This window comes from Larimichthys crocea, chromosome VIII, assembly GCF_000972845.2.
Source record: "Larimichthys crocea isolate SSNF chromosome VIII, L_crocea_2.0, whole genome shotgun sequence".
In the NCBI taxonomy this organism is placed as follows: domain Eukaryota; kingdom Metazoa; phylum Chordata; class Actinopteri; family Sciaenidae; genus Larimichthys; species Larimichthys crocea.
In genome coordinates, this window is record NC_040018.1 from 12,552,789 (window position 1) to 12,577,603 (window position 24,815).

At 39.9% G+C, this 24,815-nt stretch overlaps 1 protein-coding gene across 2 annotated transcripts in view; it reads right to left on the reverse strand.

Moving 5' to 3' along the window:
- Positions 1–6,614: 6,614 nt before the first annotated feature.
- The window catches only part of trim66 (tripartite motif containing 66), a 29,600-nt gene continuing 11,399 nt past the window's right edge, over positions 6,615–24,815 (reverse strand). The window contains exons 1-18 of one of the 2 annotated variants that reach the window (XM_019276422.2): positions 22,875–22,962; positions 21,345–21,565; positions 20,394–20,607; positions 18,402–18,531; positions 17,956–18,072; positions 17,632–17,746; positions 17,201–17,347; positions 16,419–16,536; positions 15,282–16,108; positions 12,562–12,768; positions 11,551–11,680; positions 11,379–11,460; positions 11,097–11,283; positions 9,616–10,529; positions 9,380–9,503; positions 9,209–9,283; positions 8,278–8,430; positions 6,615–8,176 (exon numbers count right to left, since the gene is read on the reverse strand). In XM_019276422.2, the coding sequence (XP_019131967.2) occupies positions 7,940–8,176; positions 8,278–8,430; positions 9,209–9,283; positions 9,380–9,503; positions 9,616–10,529; positions 11,097–11,283; positions 11,379–11,460; positions 11,551–11,680; positions 12,562–12,768; positions 15,282–16,108; positions 16,419–16,536; positions 17,201–17,347; positions 17,632–17,746; positions 17,956–18,072; positions 18,402–18,531; positions 20,394–20,607; positions 21,345–21,353 (3,786 nt within the window). In that variant the 5' untranslated portion in view covers positions 21,354–21,565; positions 22,875–22,962 and the 3' untranslated portion in view covers positions 6,615–7,939. Of the gene's footprint in view, positions 8,177–8,277; positions 8,431–9,208; positions 9,284–9,379; positions 9,504–9,615; positions 10,530–11,096; positions 11,284–11,378; positions 11,461–11,550; positions 11,681–12,561; positions 12,769–15,281; positions 16,109–16,418; positions 16,537–17,200; positions 17,348–17,631; positions 17,747–17,955; positions 18,073–18,401; positions 18,532–20,393; positions 20,608–21,344; positions 21,566–22,874; positions 22,963–24,815 lie in introns of those variants that run through there. The other variant, XM_010731005.3, reaches the window with a different exon arrangement.

Genomic DNA, 24,815 nt, shown 5'->3' on the forward strand with positions numbered 1-24,815 from the left:
AAACCAGGGGATGGAGATTCAAGGCATAGATAGCAAATAGTAAATAAAATATCAGACACAAACAGCTTTGTCTCTTTTAGTCTTCAGTATAGATGCTTTCGTTAGACCTAAGGAGCAGTGAAGTACCAGGGTTTTACAAGTTACGCTTTACTGTGTAATGACCATTTTATAAGGAGAAAATTAATAGGTGGTCAGCACAGGTGAAATATGGAGACAGCATTTGTTCCTGTTTATTAATCTTGTGGCAAATGACACAGCCCTTTATGTCACGACCAGAGTATGTGTTACTCTCAGGGTTAGAGCCTGATTAATTTTATTATTGTACTAATACAGATATCTGAGGGTGAGTTTATACAAAAACATTTTTACGTTTACATTTGTACATTTTTTACCAAGGATCCTTCCAATTTTGCTCTGTTGTACCAAAGATATGTACAATATGTAAATGGTCTCATTTTTCAAGATCATCTTGCTCAGGGGCCTCTCTCTTTTAAATTCAATCTTCTATTTCTGTCATACATTAAACATTTCATGTGATACATCTTGATACCACTCTTTCTTTGTCCTTTGACATCCCGGAATAAGAGCTCTATAGCCCTGAGTTTGCATTTTTCAATGCCAAGGTGACCAGCATGAATTGCCTTCAGCATGTTTCTCCTTAGTGCTTCTGGTACTATTATCTTATCACATTTTGTCATGATCCCCTCTATTTCACGCAACTCTTTTCTATTCAAGTCAATTCAGTTTTATTTATAAAGTAACAACCTCCCTCTCGTCATCTCCCCTCTGTTTTTCTCTCAACCTAATCAGTCAAGGCGGCCCACCCAGGGCCTTGTTCTGCTCTGCCTGTTAAAAGGGAGTTTTTCTTTGCCACTGAAGCCAAGTGCTTGCTCATGGTGGGAAGCAGCCTGAGATAACGTCTGTCATGGTTTGGCGTTATATAAATAACGTTGAATTGAATCATGTATTGTGATATATGTCAAACATAGAAACTCTCACTCCACATGGCAGATTCTGCACACTGACTTGTTCTCATGGTAATGACATGATTTTCTGATTGTGACAGATTACTACTCTCGATACTAAGAGATGGCATAGCTACCAAAAAAGACAAACTACTGTGATTCAATTCAAAAAGTCTATATTGGCCAGACGTGGGATCCCAAATGAGATCAAATCAGACAACAGACTCTAGTACTCTCAGGAGTATGTAAGGAATTCAGTAAAGAATGGAACGAAAAGCAAAGAAAATGCCTCTCCCAGTTTCAAAGGTGAGCTTCAGATTGTTTTTTGTTTTTCTTTTTGTTTTGTTTTTTGTGCAACTACAAGTCCAAAACCCACAAAAGATAGTGAATTAAGAAAGAACTAAAACAGAGAAAAGCATCAAATACTCATATTTAAGAATCTGGAACCAGGGAATGATTGGCAATTTTGCTTGATAAATTACCTCAAATATCAAATCCGCTGCTAATTAATTTTCTGATGATGATCAACTAATCAATTAATTGCCTTTTAAGCCCCAATCTCTACTCTAACTAGCAATCTTGTCTCTATGGAAATTATGGCTTTATCATTTATGGAAACCATATAACTCACACAATGTAGCGTAATGAGACAGTGTGAACCTGAAGTCAGCCACTTTGATCCCACTGGTGTCTCACAGTTAATTACATAGTTCTGTGGTATTGGTACTAAACTCGTGAGACATGGTGGACTGACCAACTGACAGACCAACATTTCCATTCGTAGAGTCACGTTCGTCTGGTGTTCAGTTGCACATATTTCTTTCTGATTTGTTTTAGTGCTCTAAAGCAAATATGTAAAAGAGTAAATTAAGAATATTAAAAAGGGGATTGCAGAGAGCAAACTGGGAAAGAAGTAAGAGTTTACATGGAACAATAAGTCACCTGGTTAATCGTATCCCCATGATTGTAATGTTAGTCATTTCTGACTGGGATATTGCAACAGGTGATTGGTTTGTGGCTGCCTGTACATTACTGCCCTTTAACACGGTGTCCTGTCTTTAATCACAGAATCTGAAAACAATAAGCTAGACATTCACCAAAAATATGTGGATCATGATATCTGATATCAATATATCAGTGAGACAAGACGTTTAAAGTAAACTGATTACAACTCACGTTACAGATCTGTGAGTAGCTTTAGACTCTAACCTCAATTTAATTAGCCATTTTAATAAAATCATGAAAATATAATTTCTTTCATCCCAGGACCATTGCCAATTTTTTAAAACCAGGAATGATGCTGAAAGGCTGAGTTTCTTGCATTACTGTAACTCTCTTTTTAAAATGTCTTCAGTTAATGCAGATTGCTGCAGTGAGGATCACATTACCCCACTGCTCACAACACTGTGTGTGTGTCATAGACCTGCAAATATTCATCTCAGAAAGAGGACTCGATAGTTCATCAAAATAAATCCCTCAGCTTAGTTTCAGAAGACTCCCAACAGACTATGGTCACTCTGTCCTCACAGTTCTCCTCTCAGGCCTCTTTGATCTGACGCAGGATGTTTTTGGCGTGGAGGAAGGACATTCGCTCAGTGACGTTTTACACCATCACAAATCCATCTGCCCAGTTCACATGATCCCCCAGGATACATCTGCTGCTTCCACTCTGACAGCAAAGGTGTATGTAGAGATCAAACGCAACACCACATCACCTATCAACTGATCTGACTACAGAAGCTATGGAGAGTTTTAAACATAAGATACTTTATACAATACTTCTTCTCAGACCTACTGCAGAAAAGAAAAGATGAGAAACATGGTAAAACTGCCAAAATAAACTAAAATGGTGCCAAAAGAGAGACATTGTGCAGCAAAGTCACAGAGATCCCATAATATGAGACACTGGAGTTTTGTGGTCAATAAAAGTAAAAACTTTGGTGGTAAAGAAAACCATATGTGCTAGCTGTAAACATATTCTGCTTAATATGGTTGTAACAAAAAACCTCTAAAAGCTGTGTGTGCTCTCAGCAACAGGCTGCAGTTATAAATACCCCCAAACTAGAGATACTAGAGATAGAATTTGGTATATTTTGTGTGGTACAGAGACAATAGCCACTGTCCATCATCCAGCAATAAACATCATTATATGGTATAAAGAATCTGCAAAGAAAAAAATTAGGTTTCTTATAAAAATTACTATATGAAATGAATCAAATGTTAACTGATGAACAATAATGCAACACAGTAAATAAAAATGCACAAAGCTTTCATGCCAAGAGGCAATGAGCACAGCATGGTGCCAGTTTAGTCAGTCTACGGAACAGTGATTACTGTAATTACTGTTGTGCTTGATTGCTCAGAAGGGGCAAACAAGCTAATTAATTTAGTCCAGAAGTGAAAATGTTTCAAAATGTATACCGACTGCAAACTGTAATTCTATTACAGTCACACGGCCTGTAAAATAAACACTAAGTGATGGTGAAATGTGCAGGTCATTGATTTCAAATCCATATGAAACAGACCTAAACAAGGTTTTGTTGAGTCACCTTAAACTGATCATTTAATTAACACACCCAAACACAGGAGGAAACACATGAAAGCAACATATTTTTCCATAATGTACCAACATTGCTGCTTTAATGAGTATATTTACATGCTGGCACTGGAAACATATTATCCAATTAACCCTTTTGTCAGAAATCCCACCAGAAAAGCCAGTTTTTTGTTGGGTCTGTCATATCATTTCATTATATAGAATTGGCATTGTTCAGAGACTTCATCAAAGGTGTTTCCTGAAGCTGTGTCTCTATGCAAAGAAAGCATGTATTTTGTATATTGTGCATTTATATATTCTTACAGGTGTGTTTTGATCAACAAAGATGCTCAATTCAAAATCATTTCTCATCTCCACTGTCACAACTGTTTCAGTAACTTCTTACAGTGTTAATTGTAGAAAATCTAAATGGAGTCTGGTGTTCCTCATATAAAAACATAATGAATAAATATATAATATTACATGATCGGCCTGTCTGAACAAAAGTGGCACCAGGTCGACGTGTCCAGCACAACAAACTAGTCGTCCGTGACTTTCCAAACAGATGCGAGAGCTGAATTTAAAGGCTCCCCTTGAGAAAAAAGTCACTTTCAGCAGGACAGTCAGGAGGATGTTAGCATCTGTAGAAACTGGTGATACCACTAACATGTTACAGCAGCAGAATCTAAACCACAGTCTGTAAAATGTAACATGTCAGTAAATATGTTGCACTAAAGTGCTTCTCGCCCCCCACATCACAGCACAAAGAGACTGCTTCACTGGTCAGCTCTGGTTTTTCTCCCAGTACTTTCCTGTCTGCCCTTTTCTTTGTTCACCAAAGGTCACAGAAGTGTCTCATTATTATCCTGTAATGTTTTACTTCGAGCCTGCTGACTGAAAGGTCACAAACCTTATTCAAGAATAAAACATAGCAAGATGCCCCCTGACCAAAACAGTAGTACATGCAACACCTTTGACTTATCGCTTTATGTGTCTTTTAAGAAAGGAAACACTGATGAATATAAAAAAGAAAATGAGGAGTTTAAGGTTATTACTTTTATTACTATACAAATTTTATACAATTCCAGGTTATTGTGCAATGTCCCTGTTTTTTTTTCTTTTCCTCTCGTCTGTGTTTTCTTTTGCTCAGTTTTTTCTGTCTGTCTTTCTTTTCCTCTTTTTTAACATTAACCTGCCAAGGGACTACGGTTGGAAATTAGCCTGTGGCTATAAACCAGCATATTTACATGTAAATGTGTATTAATGTGCACTGTCCCTTTTAAATAAATAAATAAATAAAATAAAGATTTTATTCTTATCTCTGAATAAATAGAGTATTTCAAAATTACATTAACACTGAACTGATGTCAAACTGAAAAACTTTGTTCTGTTATTTCAGTTTAACAGCAACACACATTTCAATCCACCACCAGGGATTTCTCCTAAAAACTCTTTCTCCAGAAATCAACTCCCCCTTTCTATTGTCTGACTAAATCTAAAACAGATTTTCAGATACTGAAATCCAGCAGAAAGGAAGTTTGTTCCATTAAGGACACTTATGAACAATCCCCCTTAAATTTGAGACACAATCAGAACATTGTTTTACATGAAATGAAACATTTTCAAGTATTTTTCTAAATCTATTCAATATCTTGTATGTGAAATGAAACAGGAGCCCGCGGTGTCCTCTGGGTAAAGAGACTCAGAGCCAGGCAGCAGGTTCATGTCTGGGCTGAAGACAAGCTTTCTCTCATGCTTTCAAACTGATTCAAACACCACTTTGAGAGCATCTCATGAGCAGACAAAAACAGCGAGAGGCAAATGAAAAAAAGGTTAAATACAGAAGAAGACATGGAGCAATCAAGTACTGTTGGTGGGTTTGTACACCAAGGTTACAATCATGGCTACAGTCTGATGGGAATATAAAAATAAAATACCTTGAAGGCCAAACTTAGGGCAAAGTAAATCCTTCAATCTAAATCTAAAGCATCAAAACACAGAGCGATTCCTTAGTGACATATTTTTTAGTTCAATGCCTTCAGTGGTTTTCCAAAAAATGGTAATTACTGTATTCCATCTGCATACCATCCAAAACAAATGTTAACCAGTTTTTAGTAGGACTTTCTCACAGTAGCTCTACTACTGTTTTATTACTCGTTGTTATACATTATGATCTGTGAGAAGACTTTGCTCTCTGGTTGTTTTCAAAAAATGTCACAAAGGTTTCAGAAGTGATCGTGCGTCAGCCGAATGCTTTGTTCAAGCTGAATTTAGCTTGTGGTTTCAGCAGTACCTCTGTCTGTGGTAAAAGTCAACTCATTTCTGCATACAGACTGTACTAACCGATCAAAAAGCTGTAACTGAACCTTGTACTTATGATGTTGACACAAAGATACTTACATTACTTCATTTAGAGCTACTGTAGGTGCTGATGTATCTTGCACCTTCCTTCATAGAAATGATATTGTTCATTTTATCAGGAAAAGCTGCATGGACATAGATTATGTTACTATTCATGTTATTTACCATGTTTTTACTCTTCATGAGCTTATGCATGTAATTCATGCGCTGTATCATCTGCAGCTCCTCATAATAATAATAATAAGTTCCAGTATGGCCTCTGCTGCTTCACTCACTGTTGTTATTCACTTAACCTCAAAGAGCAATTTTGGCGTGGGATACTTCAATCATCATCATCATCATCTCCGATCGCTGTCAGAGAAGACACTAGACTAGAGGAGCCAAAATTCATGTTTTATTCACAGCCCCTCAAAAGATTTTAATACATCTTATAGTGTAGACATGCATTTAGAAGAAATGTGAATATTTTATGATAATATTTGAACTACTGGGGATGTGTCACCTCCCAAAGGGAATAATGGTGCAGTAAGATGTTAAGAAATGTGTTCGAATTTATTTTAAATTATTTACATTTTGCTACTGTAGCTTTTAGGGAAAACATCACAATACTAGTCCAACTATAAATGATCGTATATATACTATATGCTGGTTGCATATAGTAGATAAACATTTAGAGGACTGTAGATGTACTGTGATAATCCATTTCATATAAAGACAACAGAAAATAAAAAATAATAAGAAAATACAAAATATGTCTCTTGTCTGCATTTTATTTATAAGCAATATGTGCATTGATTGTTGACATTACATTAAAAAATGAAATGAATGAAACAGTAATTCTACTTTATCAATCGTCCCTCATACAATAGGAAATATTATTACACTGATTGTTTTTCAAAGGAAGTAACATTACATATACTGTATAATCACTACAGTTTTGCACAGACATGTGCAGTAATTACTCTAAATGTCAAGTCAAATCTATTGTAAGCTGCAGGAAGCAAGTAAAGAATATTTAAAAACAGGAAACGCTCTACAATGGCGGGTATTATAAAATAACAGATTTCCTCTAAACGGTGTTGCTCTACAAAAAGCAAAGACGTTTTATAATCATCAATACTGAATGATATCAATACCTTACACTCTTATTAAGCCTGAGATATTTTTAAGTTTTTTTGCTGAAATACTGGTGGAACAGAAATGTTACCATAATGTATACACACACTTAATTCATGGCTAAAATGAAACATTTCGTGGATTGTTAGATATGGAAAATACATGTGCTCTGTTGAGCTCTAACACTGCTTATAGTGCCCTCAATCACTCACATTCTGTACTGCACAAATCATTAAGACACACTGCTGCTTTTCAAAAAAAAAGCTACCGAGACTCATAATTATATCAATAATCAAACCTATGATAATTGCCTGCAATCATTTAATAATTAAAATGACAAATATAGTAAAATAAAGTTCTGTACAGGTACACATGTATAAATATGTTTACGAATATGGTAACTACAATATTTACCCATATCAAAGTTTCAAAGTGCCGTGTATAATCAGAGCTAAGTTCACCTAAAAAAATCCACCTAATAAAGATGCAAAGTGAGATTAATAAACATCAAACTACAGCATCCCCTGTACAATATAGCATATAATATCAGGTATGTGATTTTGGGAGGTCTGAATGTGAACGTCAACAGCCAAAATATGATATGATACAGTAACAATTACAGCATCGGCCCCCCAATTTTTTTTATGGCTGCAGAAAAACCTAACAAATTCTGTATGATTGATCTTTTTTCTCCAAAGAGATTTGGTTGTAAATGTGTAACATACTCTTCTTTGATCTGTAAGGACAATAACTGCTCCTGCCTTTCAAACATTTGAAGTATTGTTTCAATATGTTCAGCTGCCATCGGATGGCAGCACTGTAATATTATTGCAAACCACAAATTAGGGCTACATTCAGATTACAGAATGGAAACATTGTTACAGCCCAATAAAAACAGCATAATTACAGACAAATACAGCATATTTATGTCCATAGTTACACTATGTCCATTCCTATCTGGTTAGAAGTGATGTCTCCTTGACTTGAGAGAGTTTCTTCTCTTCCTCTTCCTGTGGCACTGCTCCCTCCTCTCTGGCCAAGGGAAACCACCCTCAGCCATCCTGTAGGCCTCATCGTACTCATCGCTGTCAGAGTCCGCCTCTGCCGCAGGGAAAACTCTGTTTGGGAAAACTTCTTTCAGCTTAGAGGTGAAGAACGCCTCGAGGCTGCGGCCAGCTTGGGCCACCTCAGAGTCAGGCTGTCGCCAGAGGGAGAAAGAGAGATTACACTCAGAACACTGCATGGATTCAGTGTGATTATAAAACTGAATACACACAATGACATACATTTTTAACTTACATAATTGAACTTTGCACAGTTGCGGAACATGAGATAGACATCAGCAACAAACTGGTCTGGTGAGTTATAATGTCGGGAATTCCTCTTGTTGAGTTTGGTCCTGATCACAGACAGGTCCATAGGCCTCTTAATGATCTGGTAGTAATGACGAGCCTGCATGAAAAACCAGCAACAATTTTAGATTAAACCCACACAGCCACTTTAGTCCACTGGAACTCATTCCAATGTAATTAGATCCATTAAAAATGCACCAAATAAATGTTTCATTCCACAAATGTGTAGGCTACTTGCTATAACAACAGCAATGCACATACAAAGTATAGTCTGGTTAGTGTCTTACATACAGTCTTACAGATACAGACCCAATCAACTGATTGCTATTACAACTTAACACTAATTAACGTGTCATCAAACCAAACTTTATTTCAGCTCAGGTCCACTTGCTATCATGTTTTGTTTTGTTTAACTGTTGGCATTCCTAGTTTGCTATTAACTGTGCTCTCCAAGATGAATCTGGCCTCTGCTCTCTGACCATTCACCTCCTACGCAAGGTCACTCGGTTGCGCATGTGATTTGTTACCACCATGAGGCCACAGAGAAAGGCCTCGCAGGCTACACAACACACACTCTAAGATAGATTCCTGGATTAATGTACTTTTTTTTTATATACACACACACGACATGGATCTTGGATCCTGGGGTTCAGGTGGATACATGAACAACTCTACTTTGAGCACTTTTATCAGGCCTCAAGGATACATTTATTGTGTTTTAGTGAGAAAACCTGAATATAAACACAACTTCATTACAAAAAAAACACAGGGCAACTTCAAGCTCCCCAAACCCGAGAACTATGGTAGCAAAAGTAAATGATATGTGAAAATGAGTTGGCCTTTACTGTAACTGGAGAGACAATTGGGTGATCACTCACGAGTGGACTGACGGGCTCATGGAAGGGAGCACTCAGGATGTTACTGAGGATCAGAAGAGTCAGCCGCTCACATTTCTACAAACAGTCGAGCAAAATTGAAAGACAATTGTTATAAATGCAAGACAAGGAACCACCATGATTATTATTAATGCAGCTAATGAAATGGCATACTCTCTGGTCACGTGCAGGCAGTCCGTGTGTCAATGTGTGTTCTCCAGATGTTCTCTCATTCTCACAGTCGTATGTAACCTCTGGCTGTGCAACATCTCTGCACAGGCTGCACACCCAGTCACCTCTGAACAGGATAAGAAACAGCACCAGGTTACACCAGGTATACAGTTTGATACGAGGTGAGAGGATCATGTTGAACACTGTATACATTTCAGGTTACAGTATAAGAAGCTTACGAGGGGAAGCTTAGCAGAGGCGGGATATGGCAAGACAGATGAAAGACTTTTGGACAGCGGTCACAGCACAGCAGGTCCCCTCCAATCAGACACACGGCACAGAAGTCTTCGCTCTCCATCTCTGCATTGTCCTGGTCAGCCTGGGCTTCCTCTGTGCCTCTTTGAACAGGATTTGCAATCAGAAGCGGCCTCTGACTGGGTCCAGTGTGGGACTCCTCTTCCAGGTCAGAGCGAAGCGGTTGCGGCTCATCGGTTGTCAGTTCAGGTTCAGATTCAACATCGAGCTCAGATTCCACAGAGCCCTGAGAGTCTTGAGGCTGATCAGATACAACATCAGAATCAGTCTCTGCCTGACAGCTGGGGTCATAGTCGAGCTGGACATCTGACTCTGTTTCAGCTTCACCAGATTCTGCATCAGCATCCAGCCCTTGGCCGTCCTCTGATCCTGCGCCTGCATCTGATTCTGGGTCTGCCTCATATTCAAGACTTGGCTCTGAATCCCCTGCTATATCAGTTTCACCATCGAGCCCCATCACTCCCGCTGGCCCTGATTTCTCCTCAACCAGACATTCAAGTTCAGCCTCAGATAAGGACTCTGCATTTGGGTCAGATTCTGGTGATGCATCTGAGTCAGCCTGTGCATCTGGATCAGGCCAAGAAACAACTGCTTCTTCTTCTGAGACTGACCTGGGATCAGAGTCAGAGTCTAGAACCAGCACAGAGTAACTCTGTGGCACATATTTAGGCTTGGTGGATGGCAGCGTGGATTCTTTATGAGAGCTGATTCTCCCTTGACTGTCAAACTCACTGGTGGTGGAGTGTGTGGTTGACTGATTGTGGTTCTGACGCTCTGCATATGATGATACTTTGAGTGAGCGGGTGGTCCTTGTGGTTTCAGAGCCTCCAGCTATCCCCTATGTTTCCAACACAGAGAGAAGATTACACTGCTGAATGAAACATAATTTTAACAGCTTGTTAACTAGAATCTCTCGTGATTTCTAAGATGCATTAAACTCTAATAATAATTAGTAGCTAACATTTCAACAGCAAACAAAAAACAGATTGTGGGGTTAGGATACTAAACCCTAAATAATTTCTGTTTTGTTCATGGTCTAATCTGCATTCCAAGATGCTTTGTCTAGGATTACTTAAGCCCAATTTCTCAGATGTTAATGTCTAAACAGAAACAGCAACACAAGACTTCCACCAGAACAAAATCTCCAAAGTTTTTGTACAATTTTGACAAAATAGGTGAATGAACAGGAACTTGACATGAATGTTTACTCCATGTTTATAATATGGCATTATATCACGTAACAGCGCAAGTTGCCATGGATACAATAATAATAGTGGATAATCAGTATCTTAAATTAGCTTGTGTGTTTATTATTATGATTCTTATTATCTATCATAAGAAATTTGCTACTATTTCTTTTAAAAAAAAGTCTCTTCTCCTCTAAAAACAAAGAAATGAAACGTACTTCAGGTGTTGCATCGTGCCACGTTCTCTGCTGTGGGAGAGTTTCGCTCCTCTCCATCCCGCTGGCAGGTAAAGGGTCACTCTGCCGTCGTCCATGTGGGGGGAGTTGAGACACAAGTATTTTGAGACGCTCTAAGCAAACCACTGGAACCCTGGGCCTTCCCGAGTCCTTCTGAGCATCTGTGACACTTAAGAGGCAAGCAGACAAACGACTGGTTAGAACTTCATCTTATTTTCAGGATTTGTTCATGGACAGATGTTTGACTTGACCACTATCACACACCTGTTGTGGCCGTTTCTTGACACCCTGCATTGCTCCTTCGCCTCATAATCAACCTCTTCATCTACATAAGTAAACGAATGATCTAAATTAAAATAAAGAGAGAAATGATGAGCCTGGTGTATATTTGAGGATATAAGTCAGATATAAATGTCATGATACATTTTTCCAGCACCTGGCTCCGTCTTATAGGACAGTAGAGGGGACCGGTGGCTTCTGAAGGGCACTGTGTCAGTCGAAGTTTCTTTGACAACACAAAGCACCCCATCTGAAGCTCGCCTCTGTCTTGGATCCATACTGGTATACTGAAAAAAAAAGACAAGTTATGTAAAACAGGGTAAAAAATTCTATGACAGAACTGCATTATTAGTACAAATTACTTGACATGACTTTGCCCAAACAAATACCAATAAAAGATTTAGAAAGACAGTTTGCTGGTAGAAGCTGATTTGGCCTCAAGAAGAGATGAGGAGCACACTACAGAGGTCTGGTAAACCTTCTAACTTAAGTGATGTCACCTGAGGCAATTTATTATGGAGCTCTCTCTGGAGCCATAAGAATGTGTAAAATTGGCATTATTCTCATTAAACATGGATGAAATGTCCTGGGATTGTTTTCCCAACCACTCCTGTCTGCTCTGAATCAGAGCACTGGAACTTTATTGATCAAACGATTCATTGAAAAACTGAGAAAATTATACGCAGACTAATGAAAAATCAAAACAATAGTGAATTGCAGCCGAAAAACAGAGTAATATATTCTTGTGGACTTCAGTGGCGCTGTGTATAGCAGGATATTCCTAATATTCCTTTGCAACGTCAGCACTCACATGAGCTGCACTTCCTCCCCCTGTGTGATTATATTCTGATGCAGGGTTTCACCACCTGAACTGATCTATGATGATGTTCACCACATCCACTGTATACACATATATATGTAAGTCATATGTATGTAGGGCAAGGGCAACAGTTTCTAAATAACTTAGCTAATGTTGGCAAAAGTGACATAGTTATTAATGCTACCTTAGCTAACACTGGAAAGTCAGGACTTTTAAAAAAATAAAATGCATCCTAACGGATTTTATTTTCCAGAGCTGATGATGGAAGTAACTGATGAGTGAGCAATCCTCCTTACTTCACATCTCTTACACATGCGTAGTACCAATCAGGCAGTGACACCAGGTTACCTTATTTGCAGTTCCTGCCTCTACACCACGAGTGCATCCTGTGGGCCTTTCAGAGTAAGGGCTGGTGGACGGGGATGCCAGTTCTGCCGGGATGCTCTGGGAGCGTCTCTTCCTCCTCGTGCACACTAAACTAGGGCTGAGCCTGGTGCTCGGCACGTCAGATACACACTCGTGGGCTGTCACCGGCACCTCCAGGGATGTGGATCTCTGTCAGAAACACAAACATACAGAATTGAGCAGGGCTTCAAGCTGCATCCCATGCAGAGACACCCCTGTTCATTTCATTAACATCAGAAAAGAGAGAAAATGAGTGGGATGTGTGCTATGGAAACAACACCCACATAGACGCACACACTAAATGAACAAAAAAACATCACTCAGAGCCTATGCTGGGACTAATTCAAAACAACTCAATCCTTACAAACATGAAGAATAGCCCACACAGCTGCATATATTACTGTTATCATACAGGCAATGAAAGGTTTGGTTACAACACCAATTATCATATGTAAATTCACAATCAGGGCTGCAGTGTGGCCCTTTGATTAAACCAGAACAGGCACTCACTTTCTACCACTCTCACGCACTCTCTCATATTAGAATTTGACTAATGAAAGTGTCCCCCCAAAAAAAAGCTCCTTTAAACTTCTTCAGCTGTGTCTGCAGCTGCTATGTAAGCAGGAGGCCTGACAAATCATTTAACATCAAGTTTTTTTTAACACGTCCCTCTTTTCTTTTTCTAGTGTACCATCATGCATATTCAGGCCGGGCTGCCACTGAGCATGTGCTCCTGAGTATCATGCGATTAAAACACTTACCTGATCCATGCCCCTTGGGATAGGTATGCAGGATACAGACTGTGAAGGAAAATAGACTATAATCCTTCTCTCTGGAGCGATGCAAGGGGGTGTAGGAATTAATCTCAGAGTGCAAACCAGAACTGAAATCAACCTGGCAGCTCCCTCTATTCCCTTAGTGACTCATTAAAGACAGGTTAAATACATAAATGACTTTGCCCAAGTGGTATTATGTCGTTTTCGGATGCTTTGACTTGAAAATTCAAATATAATACATCTTTGTGTTTGCGCACCCTGAGAGGTGATTATGTAGCTGCTCAAACTCTGGCATCAAGTGTGATTATGATGAAGAGCGTTCTCCTCTCCTGGTTTTTTCAGATGCATCGCTATGAACAGCTCAGGCATAATTGTCAGAGCATCTCTTTGTTTTCCCATCATCCCTTTTTTCATAAAAACAGGAGCACATTTCTGTTGCACCATCTGTTTTCGGGCTAGCTGTCAACTGCAGGAACGTGATCTTTCTGGCATTAACATAAAGTGCTCCTTTAGCTTCAGTCGTTTACAGATATTAATTTAAACGGAGTACAGCCTCAAATTCAAACACTCACATAAACTTTCAGAAATATGAAATAAGCAGTTTACACTTTTGATTTGACTTAAAGGACCAGTGTTTAGTGGCATCTCCTTCGTAGTGTCAAGGTGAAAACTTACTACTAACTTACTAAAGGTACTATGTAGAGCCAGTGTGCAGTTTGTCCATTACTGTAGAGACTTTGTGCAAAAAGGATCTGCAACATCTGTAGATATAAAAGGCACATTCGAAGGGAACAACGATTTTACACAAACAAAAGCATAGAATATCATATTCGGTTTCTGCCATATTGATGATGATGATGATGATGATAGAGCCTTACGCTGTGAAACTGTAAATGTCATTACGTGATAAAAGTTTTGAATTGGGCTTTGTTGCCTTTGTCTTTTGTTCTTTGTGTTTGTCTCAGTGCGTTTGAACATCTGTTTTCACAGGAAACAGGCCTGACTCTGACCGATAAATTGTGGCTTTTGAGAAATGTGTAAACAGAGCGCTGAGTGGTTTACCAAGTCATGAGTTGTGAGTTGGGCTGAAATTTGTTTGAGGACATAGAAACTTTGCAGAACCACGTGTGAAATGAAAAACCGTGCAGAGAATCCCACCACATGTCCTGCTTTGATCTCACAGTAGCTGCCAACAAAAACACCTTTTTTTTTAAAAGAAAAAAACAACATTCGCAACTATGTCGCTACAACTACAGCTTTTATCTGCTTATATTGGCTGAAATATATTGCTATAGTAGTTAACGATGGCAAACGTAATATATATATATTCATTTTTGAATTTTCACTAGCTGCATTTCCATACAAAGTTATCCCAGATTTTTTAGACAAGTATGTTTTTGTATGTCGTACATCATGCATCCTTCAGTTTCCTGTGTCAAGTGTAATGTTTAATAATGTTTTTGCTCGCAAGTTTTGTCATCAATAGGCAAAAAAATGAAGTTGAACTTGTGCATAAGTACACTTCAACTGATGCTTAAATTGAGTCTGTCTCTTGTTGAATAAGCTTATGTGAAATTTGTATTAACTTCCCCAGTAATAACAGCTAATAGCTTAATTGCATAATGCTGATGTTTGAATGTTAATGCTTATTTTTTAATTTGTGCGTGTGACATATAAAAGTTTCTTTACAATGATATGACTGAAAGCTGAGAGGATCTTGTAGTGAGATTAACTGTTCAAGGTCAACAATTAACTTTGAATATATTTTTGGTGTATTTGAAGTTTTAGTTGTTAATATAATGACTTAATTCCCAGCAAAGTTACTGTTGTTTCAGTAAACATTTTTGCCCTTTAACAATCAATTTGGAGCTGTTTTTATGCTCTCACCCTGCCATCTCTGTGGTCTTTGAGCATCAGTGCAGGTCTGTTCCTCTGCTGCTCTTTCCTCAGCTCTGCTGCAGGAGGAACAATGGCCGGCTGCTGTTGTTGAACGGGACTCTGCTCCCTCCTGCCCTGCTGCAGCTCCTCGTCATGCAGCTCTCTGCTTTCAGCTGCCGCCCTTTGTCCACGAGCCTCCTCCACTCTGCGTCTCTCCTCCCAGATCTCTCCACTCATCACATCTCTGTCCACAGCAGTGTGGCTGAGATCCTGCTGCAGAGTTTTGCTGGTCGGCAGCTTCCCCTGACACTGGCCTTGCCTGCTATGTTCTGCATTTGGCTGAGCCTGACTGTCCGGAGGAACTTGTCTCTGTTGTTGGTGATGGACGTAAGATTTCATCTGAGACTGTGACTGGGAAGCAGTAGCTTGCAACTGGGATGTAGATCCTCGATTGCAGTTGAGCTGGATGGGTCCCATGACAGGGACAGGTGATGAAGGGGGAGGACATTGCGATGAACTGTCTGGATCCCAGCACCTCTGGAGCTGCTGGCTCGGGTGCAAGGAGGCAGAGATAAGTGCAGACTGACCAAAGCTGGAGTTATAAAGTGTGGCTTCCAGCTGACTTTTGTCCAGACTGGACAGATCTGGCTGAGAGGGAATGCTGTGCAGGCAACACATCTGGGGCTCGCAGCAGGCCGGGTACCCACAGGCCGGCTCCCGTCCTCTGTGACACACAGATGGCAGAGCCAAACAGGTGATAGGCTGAGGCCTCAGAATACTGGGGCAGGCCAAGCCCTGAGGATAAATGCAGTTTCCTCCTTCAACAGTCAGCTGGCCTGCAGAGGAACAAGAGTTAGATTAAGAGCTCTGATACACGTTACATGTCATGCAAATAATATTATTCATAATAAAGCAACATGCAAAAGATAAAATAATTAGTTTCAACTATGTTGTAGAAGGTTATTCTAAATGAGATGGTCTGTTGATAGCAGTAGACTGACATCCATTTCAGAAAATTCACTGAATCTAATTGAATTATTCTCATGCATTACATTTTTTCATTGCATCATTTTTTCAGTTACAATCTCATTTTGAATAATGGGAATTTCACTTATAATACTGTCACATAACCATCATTCATTTTACCTAGAGAGGAAATCTGCTTCGTCCAGTAACTGGCATCCCAGTTGAATTTTATCTTGACAGGACTCCAGGAGTCTGAGTTGAGTGATGGCTCAAGCAGTTGCTGCATCTGGAGTGAAATCTGAAATAAAAAAATATATTTTATATAGACGAAAAACAGGTGCATTTTGAAACTTCTTGATGCTGTAAATTATCGTGCATATTACACTGAAGAAATCTCTAATTTTACAAGAAATATTGATTTCAAAATTATGTTTATTTATTTCAAAATTACTTTATGTCTTCCATAGCAGCAGTCTGTTATTCAGAAATAACAAACTGTATATTGCCATAACTGGCCAATCAGAATCAAGTATATGAGAAAGCCATTTAATAAAACTCTCAAGATATTTAGTATTGCTTCTCTTCTCTCTTTTAAAATGAGGCCAAGATATTGTGACTTTTTGTTCCTTGTCAAGCTCAAAAAATACAAGATCCTACACGTCCAATCATCTTACCCTAACCATTTAATAAACCCTCCCTGCGTCTTCCAAACTCTGCGCTCACAGTTTATAATTTTCTATTTACTGCAACTTTACTGCAAGTCCACTGTTTTTACAAACTGAGTGTTATTTCCTGTGTCTAGTAAACTTTACATGTGTGATCAGTGGAGTTCCCCTCTAAACATAAAGAGGAAGAATCAAACTTGGGGTGTTGCTGCTTCACAGAAAAGAATGACTTCCTCCGAATGTGACTGTGTGTGTTACAGTAAAACAGTGGACATATGTTGACCGTCCTGTCCGTACCAGAGCCCTGCTGAAGAGCACCGGGCCTCTGCAGTGATGGGTCGTAGCCCAGGTGATGAACTTCTGAACATGGTCCAACTGGCCACATGTCTCTATTGCCCCCTGCAGCTGGTCCTCCAGACGTTGCTGGAAGTCCTCTGAGATTTTCTGTGAAGAAACCCCATAAAAATACATCCAGTTATGTGTAATTACTGGTACACAGAGAGAGTCATGGCTGGACTATGGGCTAAATCAATGACTCTTTTTTTTGTTGTTGTTGTTGACAGATGTAGTTCCTGAAGAGTTGGCTTAAGCAGCTTTGACAGATTATTATGGGTTCTCATTTGCTTGCTTTCAGAGCTGATTACATCGCGGTGGTTACTGATTCCTTGCATGTAGATTCACGGCTGGCTGAACGATAAGAAGGAAAGAAAAAGAAAGAAAGTAATTACCTCCAGTTGCTCTATTAATAGGTTGGCTCGTTTGTTAAGCTCGTTCATCATAATCATCTTTGCCATTTTAATCTGGTTCTCTGCCTTCCTGTGTGCAATCTTTACTCCATGAAGTCTATGAAGACAGAAAGGAGAAAATAAATACCTCAGTCCCGGCAGAAAACCCCCAAATGCAGAATAAGGAAGGAGCATTTCACACACTAATTTATGCATTAGCTTGCTATATTTCACGCAAACACACTTTAATTATTAACCATCTGTGGCAGAAGTTGCTCAGACTGCTTGGACTGGTATGAATATGACTTTGTGTGAGTCCAAACCAACCTGTCCTCTATCTGTTTAGCATTGTTCTCCACTGCAGACCTCCTCTCTTCCACCTGCACCATCAGGCTCTCAAACAGCCACTGTTGATCCTGTAGAGCCTTCCCGATCGGCACCACCCTGAACACATGGAAGATCACGACATCCACCAGACAGAAAGTTCACTAATTTATTCTTTGGGCATGAAAAAACACCAGAATTAAATTTGTTTCCCCTTGGGGACAAGATATTATGCAGGTGACCTTAGAGGCAGCTACTGTACCGAAACATCACAGAAAACAAAAGCGCATGAATACTTAATAAGTATTAGGCAGGCCAAGGATAGTGTATGCAGATACAGATGATAAAAGTGACAAGGCAGTTAAAGCAGGTTGTTGCTCAGTGGAAGTTTTTAACCTGCGGTTAGCCCTTCTCAGCAGTGCCCTTGTGCTGTGCATCTGAGGACTGACCTGTGGTTTTTGTGGGAGGACAGGTGACAGCTGCTACAGCACAGAAGGTCACATGACTCACAAAACAGCTCCAAGGGCTCCTGTCTGTGAGAGTGGCACATGAGGAGGGAGCAAGGATACGACCCCGGGCCTAAAAGACAGACGGAGGGAGGCGAGAGAGGGGAGAGAGAGCACAGAGCATTAGCAACAGTCTCCGAGCAATTCACACGTACGGCTAGAGGAAGGCCATCACATGTGCACATGTGGTCTACGTGAGGGAACACAATACGAGCTGCTAACAAGAGGGTATCACATAATCGAACAAGCAGCCATTCATTTAAGTTTAAAAGAGGAAGTTTGTTTGATAGATTGTACGACTGGTTTGGATGTCAGTTTGTATTTCATTGCTCTTTTAGATGCTCGAAACACATGCAGCATTTCACACTGGCCCCCGTGTCTTGCTAATGTGTTATTTATATTTATCACTTTTGTCTCAGTGTCGTTAAAGCATTCGTTCTGTAAAATACAATGAACCCAGAGCATCTTACAAGGAAATAGACCAGCACATTATGACAAACTTTTTATACTTCACTGTATGAATAAAACAGACATGATATAACTTAAATATATAATATAATATTATTTTGTGAGCTTAAGGGATGCTGGTAGATGGACTTTGTTAACTTTGGACAGCTGACTCTTCTGTTTTTGTGCTAAGCTACATTCACAGGCTGCTGGCACTTTGCTTCATGTTTACCATACAGGTAGAACACAGATCGAAACCCTCCATTTTGGATGTGGTTTGACTTTTGCTCATTGGACCCCTGTAATGACTCTGAATATAAAGCTTTCAGTCAAAGATTTCAGTTGTATATTCTGCTATACATTGTACCTGGATTATATTTTCTTTTTGTAAACAAACACAATGACAGGAAGGAAAGGAAAAAGTCTAATTTGTTGCAATACACTTTTTATAATTATTACACTTATTATATTTTTTCATCATATGAGCAGACTATGAAACTTTTACATAGTGCTACAAGTGGAGCAGTGGGTGGATAAAAGTAAACTGTGATGAGATGCAGTGTTCAGATTGGCAGTATTCACTTTGGTATGAAAACGATAGAACAATGGTTGGAAATAGGTTGCAAGATGAGGTTGCAATGAGACTTTGTTTAAGTTTGTTTGAGTGACAAAAATGTTAGTGAACTATATTTCAATGCTGTCCAATCTGCCTTTGATGCAGCAACAGTCACACATGTGCACATACTGATACACATCCTCAAAAATATCTCTTGCATATTTCTAAATAGGTCACTGTAGAAACTGTTGGCCCACAGAACATCTATCTAACAATAGCTGGATGAGGCAAATGAACGCAGCCCTACTGCTCTCTGCTGGCCGGCTCACCTCAGCCAACCCCCCTCCTGCCTGCACATCATCGCAGATCTCTGTGGTAGAGAGCTGAGCATCACCCTATGTGCATCAAACCGATCTGACTGACCACATCCTGGTTGTCAGCGCAGTCACACAGCTTTTCTCACACAAGTACACAAACCAAACAGTAATACTCCCACATCACAATAAAGATGATAAAGGACGCACTCGTTATGATTTGACAACTCGTGCAATGCAGACCTGCAAAAAGCAGCTGGGAACAAAAGCTGGCAGGCATACTTGAGGGTCTTTAAATAGAAAAATCCTAATCTTAGCAAAAATGAAATCATACCAGCTCTTTAGAATCTGGGCCACGTGTTAAAGAGAGGTGTAATAAAACACAGGGATCTCCAGGAACTATTATCAACCATTGCTACTGCCATGCATTATTCATTGCAGTGGTTTCCTGCTGAGACATGATTAACAAACAAACAAAGCACCAGAGGGGAGAAAAGGAAACCAAAACAGACTTTCGGGTGACAGATAGAGAGACAGACTGTGCAGCCCCACTAATAATCTGTCATACTGGCCTGGAAAATGGAGGTAACAATCTCTTAAAACATGTAAATATCTTGCCTTGTCCAGTGGGAGGCAGGGAGCTGGAGCCTCTCTGGTGCAGGTCAGGACGCTGGGTGGCACTGGGCCTCTGTTGTGGGTGCAATTCTGTGTACTGGGAAGTGGTAGGGGCTCGCTGATGCTGATGCACATCTGTGCACTGGTAACATAGCCACTTGTTGCAGAGTGTACACAGACTCTGCGCAAGTGTCGGCTCTGAACACTCTGAGCAGCTCTGAAAGAGACACACAAAGAAAAAAAAACGTTGTTGTGTTTGAAATACACAGAGGACACACTCTTTCACACAGACAGGCCTGTGTGATCAAAAGATAAGGTGGCATATGTCAGAAACATTTACGTTGTTACTTTACTTTGGGCTAAAATCACACTTCCAAGAGGTGTTATTTGTTCTGATGCACGCAGATGCCTCAGAGACTTTTAGGAGAATGTGAGTAAAACAAAATCTGTGGAATGGGATTTTGTAATTTTATTATCAGCAGACATGATAAAACTCCTTCTAGCCCCTCATTTGATTTTGTTTAAGATATGAGCAAATAAAAGCGCATAAAAGCTGTGACATAAATCTAGCAAGATACAGCCATTTTCACCTAAGGAATACTTTATTAATCCCTGTTAGGACATTCGTCTTCTGTATCAATAACAATTCAGAAGGAGTGAACAGCACCTCAGGAGAAAATCCACTTTTAAAACCCTATTTCTTGTCCAAAGGAGTCCTCCTAATATCTAATATGTTGTTTGGGGTTAGAGAAGAGCAACACAAACACAGGAAGCATGCCAACTCTAACAGAAAGAAGCGTCTAATGCCCTGAAGGGATTCAGTCACAGGACCAACAGTGCAAACTCAAAAACTGCTGCACAAAAAAAACAAAGAACCTCTTATCTCTAGCTGCGTCTGAAGAGAAGAAATTGTTCAGATCAAGATAGGAAACAACGCTGAAGCAAACAGCTTACCTTCTCCATTTCAGTGCTTTGAGAGTGGAGCTGTTGCCTTCTCAGCAGGAGGGGAGAGGAGAGCGAGCAGCCTGACGCCTCAGCAGCAGCAACACTGAGAGGCTTCTACCTGAGGCAGGAAGCAGCGCGCACCGAGAGGTGGCCCCAGAGGAGACGGTTTACATGACAGCCTCACTGTGCTCTCTCCTCCCCCAGTTCATCCATGTGTAGGACCCCCCTCACTGCAAGCAGAGGAGAGGAGTGTCACATCGAATTCATCCCCTGCTCGCTGGTGCAGCCACCCAAAAAAAAAAAAAGGAGAGAAAATCTAATCCTTTTTCTTAAATAAGCCTGTGCATAATAATTGGGAATTAGGGAGATAAGATAATTATTTTTTTGTAGGGCAAAATATCCCCGGAAGCTCTTTCCAAAATGGAGGAATAAGACCAAGTGACCTACAATCAGGAAAGGGAGGAAGAAATTGTAGTGTAAGCAACTTTTAGTTCTGTGGAGCAGGCAGCATGAGGCAGGATTGTTGTCAGGTTGTGTCGGGCTATGTCGAGCTGGGCTAAGATGGGTCGGTTGTGGCCTTCTTCCCTTTGTCAGCACAAGGAGGGGACAGGTCCCAGTGGAGTTACACACTAACGTAGCACACCGAAACCGGGTCAGGCTCTGATAAGCTCCAGATGGGACTAGGATACACTCCTGCAATTCCCTGTAACACTGTGGAATCAATTAAGATTTAAACTCAGCATGTCAGAAAGAAAGAAAAGCAGCTAAGTGTAGACAAAGAAGATCCAAACACAGAGTGTAAAATACTCTATGTGTACGTGCAAGAGAAACAACAAGGTGATGTGAAAGTTGAAAAAAGAGAACTGAGGCGCAGGGTCAGGCTGACAGCTATCGAAACTCAACAACACCCTCCATCAAATATAGTCCGGTATCAAACCGCTGTCACAACTGAAGCCGTGAGCAAGTCTGCCTAACAACAACCCCTGCAGCCTGACCTACAAATCTGACAACTTTCTCATCCTTGGGTGCTTCAGTGGGGAGCTCAGAGCAATCCCATCCCCCATTGTGCACTCAAAGACCCAATTTGAAACACAATTAGTCAGTCGTACACCCTGCCTTTTCTTTCACTGCACCTTCCCAGCATTTATCTTTCAAACTGAAACTTCCCGCCAGCTTCCCTGCCCTGTTAAGCGAAGCTGGCACTAGATATGCGTGCCATCTCAGGAGATGTCACCATAATAGAAACCTGCACAGTGATCTCTCCCTTGAAAGCTCCCCTCTGCGTAACATCTATTAACACTGAAGAGATGAGATCACAGAGAAAGCAGGATTATCTTCAACCACTCTTAAGCTAATATGCCATTCTTTACTCATCTGCCCTGAACTCACTCACTCTTTGTTCTGCATCAACAAAAGAGAATCATTTATAAATGTCAAATAAATCCTAAAGAAATGACAGCTGCATATAAAAAAATAACAAAACAACTTAAATAATTTAAGAACCTCCTCTGTAGGAGTTCTCCTTAATTAAAAACTGACCTTTTGAAGCTACAACTTCACACAGAAACAGGATTGTTAAAAGATATTTGCTTCTTTGTGTTTATCTTCTCAGCACGTATGGTGCCCGAACTGCTAATACTGAGAGTAGCTCACCACGCATCAGTTTTGCTTTCTGTTTGCTGTCACACCTCACTCTTCGTACAGTTATCGCTCATTGTAACACTTCCGTTAAAACAACACTCATTATTTTGTGCCATCAACGTATTTCTGACCACTACGTAGCAGAAAAAAGTCCAAACAGACTGTGAAGCTCTGACATATTATCACTTTGTAAAGTTCTTATGGCTCACTCAGCCCTAAGATACAGCCTGCAACAAAAAGCTTTATGAAGCTGTAGATTTCTGTACTGTTTCTCTGTTGGTCAGTCACTGTGGGTGATCTCTTTCAAATCGCATGTAGTCAATTCATTCAACATTAATACAAACTTTATACTGATTGTATTATTTAATGCAGATTTGAGTTCATTGTTGCATTTAATGTTTACGACACAAATATCGACTGTAAAAAAAGAGAGAAATTGTGCAGCAACCTCAGTTTATTTTATTGTAATTTATTAGTCAGATTCCATATACTTTTATATATATATATATATATATAGTCTGAGGACACTGAGGTCATGTCCTCTAATCAGGGGCGCCGTATAGGGGGAAAAGTTAGGACAATTCCAATGGCCCACAACTGGCAGGGGCCCCCAAAAAATAGGTAAACACCAATATAAAATGATTAAACCATCATCATTGAGTATATATATTTCAAATATAATAATGAAATTAATTATCTCTTTGTTTGTACGTGTTTTGGGCAGTAAAAGTTAAATAAAAATGGCCTTAGCACATTTTTGGTGGCTTTTAATCTCGCATCACATAGTGAACTGCACTGCATACTGTATGCAGACTTGCATGCATGTACAAATCACCAGCAGTAAATATTGTGCTAGTACTAGTATTGAACTACAAGACGCAAAACAGTTGCAAGCCTTTCAGTTGATCTGCCTCAGTTCCACTCTGTGTAATTTTATCAGTCGTCGTTGTTGAGGAGATGCAAAGATTTCATCTGAGGCTGTGCATCGTGGTGTTCATGTTGCCGTAAGATATCCGAATTCTGAGATTTCAACACCACAATTGTCTGATCATAATAGTTGCCATTATATTAGTGTTTGCAAATTGCCAGAAACCAAACTGACATTGGCCAAAATTCGGCAGTATTTAATCTCTCTCTCTTCTCTTCTCTGCACGGCACTCTCTTCTATTGACAAACACAAAATAAAGCCTTTGAAACCTCAGGTTTTGCGGCACACTGTCAGGGTAATGGGAAACTCACAGGGGGCATTTTAAAACATGGCAAATCCGTTTAGTATTGGTATATCCCTCCTGCTGGTACTGAACAGCTAAACCAGCGTCTCTTGTCAGAACATGAAATGGAAAAACACTAAGAGGACGATAGACAGCCAGCGAGAGTGTAAAAACTCCAGTACAGAACATTTGCCAGTGAGGGCGCTTTAGTAGTCCCTTTCTTCATTTAACCCAGTAGAGAAGTAGAAAAAAGGAAAACCGCACAGATTGTTTACTGACGCTTCTTTTGATAGAAAATGGAAGACAGAGAATGGAAATCATACTTCTGGACACATTAACATGATCAATTCAGCAAGAGGAACACTTCCAGTTCAGTTTGTGCAGTCGGGTAGTAGGCAGAAATTTTTTAATGTGTTAAACAAAATAGGTAAATGAATCTCGTCTTGATGTTGAACCTGAGCGCACACACCAAGCCTGACTGCTCAAAATGGGGATGGACTCTTCCTGTTAGACTTGAAGGATGGGAAATCTTCAGGCTTCCATATGTTTTAATCCTCAGCTCCCCCAGCTGTGAGGAGATTATGCTGTAAATACCTTAAAATTGCGTAGGTTGATAAAAAAAAAAAAC